This window comes from Dendrobium catenatum, unplaced genomic scaffold (genome assembly GCF_001605985.2).
Source record: "Dendrobium catenatum unplaced genomic scaffold, ASM160598v2 fragScaff_scaffold_1378, whole genome shotgun sequence".
NCBI lineage: Eukaryota > Viridiplantae > Streptophyta > Magnoliopsida > Asparagales > Orchidaceae > Dendrobium > Dendrobium catenatum.
In genome coordinates, this window is record NW_021319840.1 from 160,105 (window position 1) to 172,356 (window position 12,252).

The window sequence follows — 12,252 nt, forward strand, 5'->3', positions numbered from 1 at the left end:
AAAAAAAAAATGTTGATGTTCACAAACTATTTGAGAGTGTCTTATTTTTTGCATATTGGCCATTCAGATGGGACATTGGTGAAATTTACTATTTGTAAGAAACTTTTATTTGGTATTAACTTGTATGCTAAATGGTTTACTTCAGGACCGCGATGGATTTGTTATGGGGGAAGGAGCTGGTGTACTTCTTTTGGAAGATCTAGAGCATGCTAAGGTTCTAATAAATGCCGATTCTTAATCCTGTGATTAAATTTGTTCATTTTCTAGTAAATAGTTGTTAAATTTCTATCTTTACTATTTCATCTCCTTTCACAGAAAAGAGGAGCTACTATTTATGCTGAGTTTTTAGGGGGATGCTTCACCTGTGATGCATATCATATGACTGAACCACATCCTGAGGGTAAAACCGTTAAACCTGTTAGTTTGTTAAAGTGAATTGTATCTAGTACGTTTTACTTGTGCTGCATACATTGGCAAATTATTATGTGCGGACGCCGAACACCATCCAGAGACCAACCAAAATGCGTCACGTCACCCCCGCTCAGTACCGCGACTCGGTGTTACTAGTGTGGTGCATTTTGGTTGTTCTCCGGACGGTGAACTGCATTCGACATCCACACAGAATAATTTCTCGTATACATTGGTTCTCTAACAGTTAGTGCTTTCATGTGCGGTATTCTGGAAATCAGGGGCTGGGATTATTCTGTGTATTGAAAAGGCTCTATCAGAATATGGGATAGCCAGAGAGGATGTGAACTATGTAAATGCTCATGCAACTTCGACACCTGCTGGAGATTTGAAAGAGTACCAAGCTCTCAGCCGTTGTTTTGGCCAGAATCCTGAGGTTGAGCACAATCTCGAAAAAATTGATGTTTCCTAGCCTGTGTAGTAATATCATGTTTTTGCAGCTGAGAGTCAACTCTACAAAATCCATGATCGGTCATCTCCTTGGAGCTTCAGGTGCGGTAGAAGCTGTTGCCACAATACAGGTAAGTGTAATGTGGTATTCTATTGGCTTTCATTCTATGATTGAAGATAATTACCTATGAAATATTTTTTTATATTGGACGACTTCAGGTCTATAGCTTCTAATACAGATATAATATGATATATTTAAAACCATTCAACAAGCATGCAAAATCTGTTACAAGCAATTAATCTTAAAGTTCACTGCCTTCAATGAAAATTAAACACAATTTAAACAAATTTAGATTGAAAACCAATGGCTTTCTACTAAAAATTAATAACTAGAAATTTAAGGTGTGTACAACCTCATTTTTAAAAATTTGAGATGCATTAACATTTTATGACATGGTGTGAAATATGTCATTTTTGAAAATGAATATTTCACTACAAAAATACAATAGTGCCTTCTCAGTGTCTGTGGCAAATTTAATACAAAATTCATGCTAACCCTCCTGGGATTTATATGGAATTGGTAAAGGTCTATACCTCATGTTCTGCTTCCTAGCTTTAGGAGAGAGACAAGTTTCTCTTTGTGAAAAATACATGCTAGATCTCTTTCCTGATTTGACTAGAAATATCTATCCTTAGTCATTGCAATGGTCTTTATTTCTACCAAAATATCCATTAGCACCCCAACATGTAATCCTAAAATTAAAAAATACCAGAATAAAAAATCAAGAACATAAAGATGCCTCAAATAAATAAAACATCTTTAAGTATTTAGTCTTTATTAATCAAAGATATGCCATTTTTTAAATCTTGTTAAATCTATTCAAAATCCTTAAAAGTGACATTCCTCTTTTATATGATCAAAAACATTCAGCTTAACCTGCCTTATATATAGATGGAAAAAAAAAAAAACTCATAGGCAAAATTTCAGTATGTTTTTTTTTTCTAGACTCAACACAATATTTTAGAACACATGAATATTCTTTTAGAAAGTCAGTTCATTTAGCTTGTTTATGTCTCAAATTTTTCGGAACTCGAATATTTCAAAGTTTCATGATCCGAGTTAGTATAAACTCTTTGAGTAGCAGATAATATCCAAAGAACATGCACTAAAATATATATTATCTTATCATATTTTAAATATTTATATTTAGCATTATTCAATTTTGTTAAAATCCCAACTGTCCATTGGTCGTTGATTCTACCAGGATGGGAATTCATGGGAGGCTCACTTGGATCATGCTGATCTCCTTCCATATTTTGGGTGGCTAATTTAGGAAGAATTATATTAAGGCAATTATGCATGATTTTGTAGTTATTTGTTTCTTTATTACCTTTCTTTCTTCCGTTGATATCTAGATTAAGCTCCACTAGCAATCAAAACAACAACTTTGATGCGAATTTGTCCTCCAAACAACAAAATATAGCAAAATCAGAGAGGAAACACAACAAAATTCAGGGAGGAAGACTTCTATTTCAGCCCAGGAAACGGCTTTGATACAAATTTGATAGGAAGTGGATGCAAAAATTTAGAAAATCCTAGGCTGAAATTTGATTTTAGCAAAACCAGAGAACATACAACAAGAAAACTAGGAATAGAAACACTCAAGCCATTTTTTATTGAAAGATTTATGAAGGAAATAGTAAGATACAAGTGAATCTTCAATTAGAGAGGAAGATCATGTTCTCCCAAATCCCTAGCCGTTGGCTAGAGCCCTCACAACCTTAGAAACCCTAATTTCAGCAAACACATGCATAAAAATTGAACCCTAGCATAAACGAACTACTTAAAGCATACAAAACATAGTCAAATGTCAAAACAGGCCCTTCTTTTTAATTTTCACTCCTAACCCCCCTTAATTCCTTCTCTACTTATTGATGGCAAAACATGTCCGCCTCCTATAACTTGGGCTGGTCCCTCCTGAACCAGTATAACAACTTATCATGCCAACAATGTAGGTAAGTCTTCCCATAGTCTTTGATGGGAAATTTTTTTATACTAGTGTGTCTTCAAAAGAATCTCCAAGTTTATGGTTAAAGTTTATAGGGATCTTGAAAGGTTTGTATCCTAACTTGTTTCTTTCAGTAGCTTTGTTTGGTATTTTTGTGGTGATATGAAGATTCCATATTGATTGTGTGCAACTTCATTATCAATGAAGTACTTTTGCTTTTCTAGTTCTTTGACTTCAATTTTTTGGAGAAAACTTTCTTTAAATTCTCCATTCTTTTCAAGTCAGTATTTGTCATGATAATGTCATCTACATAAAATAATGTTGTAGAGGCTCCTCATGAAGTCGTATATTTCACAAATAATGTATGGTATCCTTGTCTTTTTTTGTATCCTCTGTTTAGCATTATCTTGACAAACCTTTTGAATTACACTGTTGGAGGTTATTTCAACCGATGCAATTCCTTTATTAGCTTATGTACCTTGTGTTTTGTATTTAAGCTAAATTCCGATGGCACCTCTATCTGTAATTCTTCCTCTAAGTCTTCATATAAAAAGGCATTATTCACATCGAATTGTTTATCTTTAAATCTTTGTTTGCTGTTAAAGATAAGTGAACTCTAACAATGCTCATTTTAACTGCGGTAGAAAATGTTTTAAGATAATTAATCCAATACATTTAAGTATAGCCTTTGACTGTTGTTTTAACTTTATTCCTTTCTAGTGATCCATTTACATCCCACTGATTTCTTTCCTTTTGGTAATTTCACCAATTCACATATTTTGTTTTTTTGAAGGATCTCAATTTCAAATTTCATAGCATTATTCTAATTCACATCGTTAAAGGCTTAGAGATTGTTTTAGGAATAGAAATAGTCTGCATGTTAGCAAGGAATAATTATTTATTATGAAAAAGACTTTTGTATAATAAAAATAAATTCAACGGATGCTTAGAGGAAATTCCTTTATTTTTTTATAGGTTCAATGATTCTGTCAATAGAGTCAATGATAGGGATTGATTTTGTTGATTAGATTTGCGTAGATTGAGATGCTTTTTTCTTGAGTAAACCTGGTATGATCAAGTAGGAAGTGATTTTGGTATATGCTTGATTTGGGCAGGAGTGTCTGTTCCTGTAATAAAGTTTTTTTTAGGATGGGGGGAAATGAAGGACATTCTAGGAGAAAAAGCTCATTTATGAATAAATTTTTTTCTTAGTGTAAGTAGTAATAAAGTAGCGATCTTTTCATTCAAAGTATCTTTAGTGGAGACATACACCTTTCCTGTTTGTGGATGCTAGCATTAGTACTCTTTTTGTCTGGGAGAGTAGCCAATGAAGGCACATGTAATTTCTCGAGCAACAATTTTTTCTCTATTTGGTAAGTGTATATGAATGAATGCAACATTTCTAAATATTTTTTTGAACAAGATAGTTTTGGTATTGAAATTGGAAAATAATTTGTTTATGACTTGTGTTGGACTCTTAAACTCAAGGATTTTAATAGATAATTAGTTTATGATGTTGGCGGCTGATAAAGATGCTTTCCCCTAATATTATTTTTAGATATTTTTCTGAATAAATGAAAGATTTCCATCATTCAGTAATTAAGTAATAACCTAGATGTATTTCAACCTATGTTAAGGTTTATTAATCCTGCTGAAAGCAGTACCTGAGGAATTTGTTCATTCTCAGGCTTAAAAATACATCTAGGTTATTACAATCTGATAAAAAAAGTCATTATATATGATGCAAAATGCTAAAGTTTTTGCAATCTGCTCTTTTTTCCAAGTTTTGAAGTGTTCATCCTGGGTTTTGTAATTACCTAATCTTCTCTTTTGTCAACATTAAGCTACACTAACAATTAAGGATTTGTTTAGCAGAGCCTTGTTGTAAACTGTGTTTGTTTAGTTGGTAAATTTGCTAATTTCAGCGTTATTGAAGCATGCTTTTGCAGTTGTTTGTTGTTTTCTCCGGTTATTTGCTTGGTTTCTCTTGAGCATGTGGTGAATTTCCATGTCCCTTTGTTGCATCCCGAGTTTCATCCTCACCGATGCTTTATCTAATAAGAACGTTGGCCTAATGAAATCTATTCTACATCTAATGGCAAGTTCCATATTTCATTTCGACGGACATATGTAGTGCTCATTGTTTGATGTTTTGTGCAAATTTTACAGGCAATTCGTACAGGATTGGTTCATCCAAATATCAACCTCGAAAATCCAGATAAGAATGTGGTATGTATATTTTTCAATTTTTTGTTCCTTTGCTCCAGATGGATTTCTGAAATCTGCTAAAACTCCATGAATTTGTTTTAATTTAGTGCTTACAAATGTAGAGTATAAATTTTCGTGTTGTGTGGATTCCCCTTACTGACTTTTTGGTTTAATGTAGCTTGTAAACTTATTTAATTATTAGTGAGTTTTGCTTCGGTATTAGTATGAAAATTTCAAACTTTGATGGGATAGTAATACTCTATTTTACCATTACTAAATGTTGTAATGAGAATACCAAAAATCAAATACGGAAGTATCAAATGGAGCCAAGTATGATGCAATAATAAATTAAAACTAAAAATAAGTCGAGCAAGATAAAATAATGATACTAAGATATATATATATATATATGGTTCGACTTTAGCCAAGGCTTAAGTTTTAGAGAGGAAGGAGGATTTATTCCACTAGAAACATGGAAGTCACAAATATGATGAACATAAAAAAGGAACACTTATCACCCTTCCCATTCCACTTTTATCTTTCTTATCCAAATATTGGGAGTTTCAAGATGTTGTTGTGGCCCTGTTTGTTGGTATTTGCCAGAGGAGTGACGACTTGAGCTGGATCAAAATTCTGTGGTGAACCACCGATTTGTCCTTTCCTTTGAGCACCTTACCTATTTTGGGTTTTACATGTGAGGTGACCTTTCTAGGTTGTTTTGAGGTTAATTAATTTTAAGTTTTAGTATGTTTCTTTGCAAGATTTCTTAATCATTTACTTATATCGGATTACTATTAAGTTTCACTTAGTTGGTGTTGGTTTATGTTTTATTGAAAGGAAGTGTTTTGTTGCATTCCTAGTGTTCTCCTACTTGTTTTAGAACCTAATTTGCTTCAATTTGGTATTGAGGCCTAAGGTTGTTGCGTGAGTGTTCATTTCTCTTTAAAAAAAGAAAAAAAAGATAGTCAAATCAATCAACAAGTCGAAGTTCCAATTCAAGAGTATGGTCTCCTATCAGAAATAGCGCATTTGGAACATCATGGAAGTTATGAGGCATTCTCGTCAGGGGATGTGATTCTTCCATCATGCGAGAATTGATATAGTCAAGGTAAGGACTAATTTGGAGGGGTTTTTATGGTTGTTTAGTCTTCCCATGTGGCTGTTTGGTCTTCCAATGTGGTTGCTTTGTCTTCCCATGCTGGCTTTTTGGTTTCCATAGTGTCCCTTAGTTTCCATGTTTCTGATTGCTTGTTTGGATTAGTTTTCCCTGTTGGTGGCTGTTCAGATTTCTCTTTTGCTATTTCGTATGTTGTGTGCTTTAACTTCACATTAAATGGGTTGTCTTGATAGGCTCCTATTGGTGGCACAATTACGTGAACTATTGAATGTTGTTCCCTCTTATTTCTCCTATAAATTGGGGATGATTTCCTTTGTGAATAGAGAGAGACTGAATAATTTTTGGAAAGTGATATTCAAAACCTGCAGGTTTGTCATAGCTTGCGAGCTATCTTCTTCTCCATATCATTCTTATATTTCGTCTGGGACTTCTATCTATTCTTCTCTATACCATTCCCATTCAACATGTATCTTTCTTCTCTAAAACTATTGTAAGTTTTAAGTTGTGTTGTGTCTTGTTCTATTATAAATTATTAGTGGTATTAGCACTGCTTTATTGTTGTGTTTATTTGTGTTATTTAGGTTTTATGTGAATGAAAAAATAAGTGTGTATTTAGTACTGCATTCCTAGAGCAAAGTTTGTTTTTAGATTGCATCAACGGTACAGAGCAAAAGAAATACTAAAAATTGAAAGCACAATCAAACACACTACAAATAACAAAACATCACAAATTACTCATAAGAGGGACCTTGATCAGGTGGTGGTGGTGGCTGAAAGTAATGTTTTAGGGAGGGTAATTGCTCGCTAAACCAAGCATGATCTTCCTCGTGTTGTCCCTGCATATGCTCCAAGCACTGAGAGGATTGCTCGATGTGGGTGTCTACTTTATTAAGGACGAAGCTATGCTGCCAGGTTTTAAAAATTAGGACCGAACCGGCCGGTTCAACCAGTTCAACCGTGAACCGGCCAGTTGTCTGATCCGGTCCAGTTCAATAACCGGCTTCACAGAGAACCGGCCTGAACCGGCGGTTCAACCGGCGAATTTATTTTTTTAAAATTTAAATACAATATAAATAAAAGTATTTTACTTCATTACATTTTTTAAATATATATTTTTTTTTATTAAATAATGAGATTTTTAATAACATAATACATTGATGTCATCTCATAAAATAAGTTTTGTTTGAAAAGAGGGAACTATATAAAGAACTAGAAGGAAATCATATCATACTCCTTCATGATGTGGGACTAAAAAAGTTATATGAATGCTATATAAGCTTGAATGTGAGTTTGGGCTTTATTGGACCATTAATTTGGGTTTGTTGGGCCATAAATTTGGGCTAGTTGGGTCATGAATTTGAGTTGGGTGTAAAGTTTTTTTAATTTGTATTATAAATTTATAATATATATAATGTATATTATATGAATTAATTTCTTCCGGTTCCTTGTCCGATCCGATTTTCACAACCTTGCTGTGCTGGTGCTCCCCCTGCTGCTTCTTCTTTCTTAGAATCTGATGCAGCTACTCCTGATGCGGCCCTAGATGCTCACTATAAATGATATGAGAAGAATTGTCTGTGAAAAAGGTAGGCATGTGGTCTGGTAGTACATGGAAGATTAGGTTGTATTTGAATTAAAAAAAAAAAAAAAAAAAAAAGGTTGTATTTGAATTCTAAAACATTGTCAATGAGATGTCCTAAAGCTAGGTTTTGCTTGTTATGGGCTCTAGGGTTCCATATAGAGGTTAGATTGTCAATGTACCTAATGATCATGTCACATGCATTAAATAGGGTACCAGTCATACATAAGTAGGTGACCAAGGAAAGTAGAGGAATCATGTTCATACAGTCACTAGTATTTGGAATCACATTATTTAGAAGAACAGGTTGGATAACACGTGCATTTATGACTAGTGTTCACTAAGGGTTGATATTGAGGTAATAAGGAGTTTCTAATGGTGGTTTTAACGGTGCTCCAATTATAATCTATGGATCCTGAAATAAAATGTGGGGATTGGCCGGTGTTTGAAAGGTGAAGATACTCCTGCAAATCAGCAGAAGTGATGGTGTTCTGGCCCTAATAAACTAAGGACTGCATAGTGGTGTGATTGGTAGTAATTCTAAGATTGGAAAAGCGGTATAAAAGAAGCTCAATGTGATACTGAAAAGAGAGGCAAATAGCAAACATAAGAGTTGAAGCCACGAAAAGATCAAGTACTTGATAAGATAAGACTTCCTGATCAAATACCTTAGAGTCAGTAATGGATGCACTACTGTATCGTGCATAGGTTTCCTCATCCTCCTCACACTAAAAGCTTTCGTCTACCTTGTGGTGGAGACCTAATCAACCATGCTTCGGAGCCATAGGAACTAAGTAGGAGTGTGTATAAAAAGCTGCTTTAAGAAGCAATAATAAAGCCGTTCCAAACGAAGCCTAAAACTTGAGGGTGCAAGAGATAAAAAGTAGGTTGTGGGATTGTTGGTTAATGGGAGATCTTTTGAGAAGGGACCTACCTTAAGCATTATAAAAGTAAGTCTCATAGTAGGTCTAAGATGTGATTTATTTCTATTTCAATAAGAAATGGCATACAAAAAGAGAGTGTCAAGCTTTAAAGAGGAAGAAGGAACATGATAACGACAAGTCGTATTATATCTGTAGTGTGGTTAGATGATTTCGTATTATATCTGTAGTGTGGTTAGATGATTTAGTTGATGTTCTTTTGATGAATGCTAAAGTCAATTATAATAATATATGGATTTTTGAGTCAGCTTGCATTTATCATGTGTTCTCATAATAAATTATTTTTCATTTATGAGCCATGTGCTACCAATTAAGTTTACATGTGAAATAGTGTAGTATGCAAGAGAATTGGTTTTGGCAAGATAATGCTGCTGCTAAGCAAATTCCAGTTAGCTGTGAGTAGGCTATGCCAATTGTTGTGCTTTGTCACTTTTGATCATGATCATATTAAATTAGCTTAACATGGTGCAAGTACAATGGTGCCAGAGTAAGCATTGCAGTGTTAGAAGCAAGAGAGTGAGAATTGAAACATAGAGAGGGAGAGAGAAGAAAAGAAAGAAAAAATAGAGGGATAAATAGTTTAAGAAGAATAAACACTTGCTCATCACTTTTGAATTTTGATTAAGGTCATATTAAATTATCTTGACACAGTGCAAGTAAAATGTTGCCAGAGTAAGCATAGCAGTGTTAGAAGCAAGCATGTTAGTCTGGATGAGGTGCATCTTATAGAGATCTTCATACTAATATTATTCAGATCTCCATGTTTACCTTCTCTCTTCAGTTCTTGTAACTTAATAAGACATTGGGAGAGTTTTATATTTTCTTGCCTGAAAGATTCGGTGCTTCTCTTAGGCTGAAAGTGATCATATTTGGGTTTGAGAAAGATTATATTTTTGTGCCCTATTTGTTTGCGTGTGTGTATGGAGAAATTATTATGTGCGGATACCGGACGGTCCGTAGACCAATTAGAATGCGTCACGTCATCCGGTACACAGCAGTACCAAGCACCGGTACCGAGCAAAAAAGTAACGTGGTGCATTCTGGTTGATCTCCGGACACCGTCTGATGTCCGTATAGAATAATTTTTTTGTATGCATGACTTCTTGATAGTTGATCAATTTGTCTCTCCTCTCTCTGCAGTTTATTATTTTGGCTGAATCATATGCAGCTCTATAAGACACCATCATATATTCTAATTGAACGTTTATCTCCAAGAACTTCATTCGTTGATATTACTCTTGTTTTTTGGTCTGATGATAAGATTACTTAATTTTTTCTTCTTCTTCAGGATACAAGTATCCTTGTGGGCTCTAAGAAAGAGCATTTGAATGTGAAGGTTGCACTGTCAAACTCTTTTGGCTTTGGTGGTCACAATTCATCAATTCTATTTGGGCCTTACAAATAATCTCATCAAGTAAAAAAAAAATAGAACTTGTAATGTGTTTTTCATTGTGTTCAATGCTAGAAAGAATACTTATCACTGTGATATTTGATCTAAAAGAATGAAGCTCATCTTTGTTCTTTCTTAGGCAAATTTGTAATATTTTCTCCCTCTCTCTGTGGGTAAACTCTATGCCTCTTTATATGGAGGAAAATTAGCTTGACCTGTAAGAAATGAATAACTAAAAAAAACTGATAAAATAAAATTAAAAAGATGGAGACTAAGTACTTTAAAAAGATTTGCTTTAGAATTGAGGCAATAATTTGAATACCCTATCTTAATGTGAAGGTTATTTGCTAAATTTGATGTGAATGTATGTGAAATAGGATATGAGAAGCACCATTGGGAATGAAAATTAAGGGTATGTTTGAGACGGTAATAGCGGTTTTTGTGAAGTTATTGTAGATAAAGTAATTTCACTACAGAAAATAGTTTTTCACATGAAATTGTAGTTATTGTCTGATAAAGAAAATAGTTAGAAAGTTGTTTAAATTCGAACTTGTTTCCCTTGGGGATTATAGCTACCAAACTTACAAGAATTGTTCTTAGAAGGAGAGGAGAAGAGGAGAAAATAGAGGAACCTTAAGCTATCTTGGGAGGAGAAGTTCGAGCAACATAATCTTGGACTTCTCATATGGTTTCTTGGTTATGATCAAAAAAGATTTGGAGGTGTATAGATAAATATTTATAATAAAAGTTGAAATTTTTAGCATGAGAGCATTTTATGATGATTATCCAATCAACCTTGAGCTGCCATAAGTAATAGGGCAGGATCTATTGAGTGTCTACCATTAACAAACTTCATGTCAAGTTGGTGAGCAAAGTCATCAAAATTGTATGGCAAGCACACCACCAAATACTCAAAAAAAATGAAAGATATTATCTTTTCCATAGACAACTCCTCATTTGGGAAAAAATTCCTAACATTTCTAATAGGATGCCTATCAATGACAAAGATAACAATTTACATGTACTTAGCTCAAAATTTATGCCTTTATTTTACTCAATTACTTTACCCTAAAAAAAGGGGCCATCAACAAATATTTATGTCGTTATCACATTTGCTGCATATGAGTGTTATATGATATATGCCTTATGCAATGAACAAGGCTGACAAAAAGTGTGCTCTAATAAGTTATTACTAATACGTGCTAATATGAAATTTACATACATACAACTTTATAACATCCTAATTACATATCCAGCATTCAAAATTTTAATATTACATGCATATCACTCTATACTATTTTAATATCAAATATGTCACTTATATTTCCTTTCTACCATTCATATAATTTATTTTTACCACTTATATTTGATATAAAAATGAACTATGGGTGGTTTGTATGTAATATTAAAGTTTTAGATGTTAAATATGTAAATAGAATAGTATATGATGGTATGTATGTAAATCCCTAATGTACGTGAAAACATGAAAGAGCTATGATCTTTGTATATAGGATTATGATGCTACATAGCATGAGTTCGAGTTTGAAACATGAATGCAGGCTAGGCAAAGGACAAGTGTATGGTTTTCTTGGCAATAATGAAAGTTTCACATATGATTGGAGACTTACCACGTCATATAGGTTGAGAGAGAAATAATTTTGAGGCAACCAATCGAGTGGAAAGAGATTGTATAATCATTAATACATGCTGAAGGAGCTATAATAACAAAATGTTTTGAGTGATGGAGAAAATGAGAGAGAAGATGAAAATGAAAAATATTAAAATAAGATTATGAAGAAGATGATGAGGACGATGAGGAATTATATATGTAAAGATATATTGAAATCTTTTTGTTCTTATCAATATGGATTCAATTGTTATTACAATCATAAATCTTGAATTATATTGCAATGTTTGTAATGATTCTCAATATTGGATAGTGTTAACTGTGGTTAATACTATATTATTATTATGACTTCCATAGTAATGCTAAAAATTACAGGTGTAACTGAGTCAAGCTGACTCGTTAGCCGGCTCGAGCTCGACTCGTTACAGGATGGACTAGTCGAGCTTATCGAGCTGGCGAGTTGAGCTCGAATAAATTTTCAAGCTCGATGGCTTATCGATCTTGATTTCAAACAACATACCGC

General features: G+C 33.6%; 1 protein-coding gene across 1 annotated transcript in view; it reads left to right on the plus strand.

The window, feature by feature from the left end:
* LOC110116629 (3-oxoacyl-[acyl-carrier-protein] synthase II, chloroplastic) overlaps positions 1-10,389 on the plus strand; it is a 21,815-nt gene extending 11,426 nt beyond the window's left edge. The window contains exons 8-13 of the mRNA XM_020850290.2: positions 146-214; positions 316-400; positions 690-844; positions 909-989; positions 5,037-5,096; positions 10,001-10,389. Coding sequence (XP_020705949.1) covers positions 146-214; positions 316-400; positions 690-844; positions 909-989; positions 5,037-5,096; positions 10,001-10,117 — 567 coding nt within the window. The 3' untranslated portion in view covers positions 10,118-10,389. The remainder of the gene's footprint in view (positions 1-145; positions 215-315; positions 401-689; positions 845-908; positions 990-5,036; positions 5,097-10,000) is intronic.
* The last annotated feature ends 1,863 nt before the right edge of the window (positions 10,390-12,252 follow it).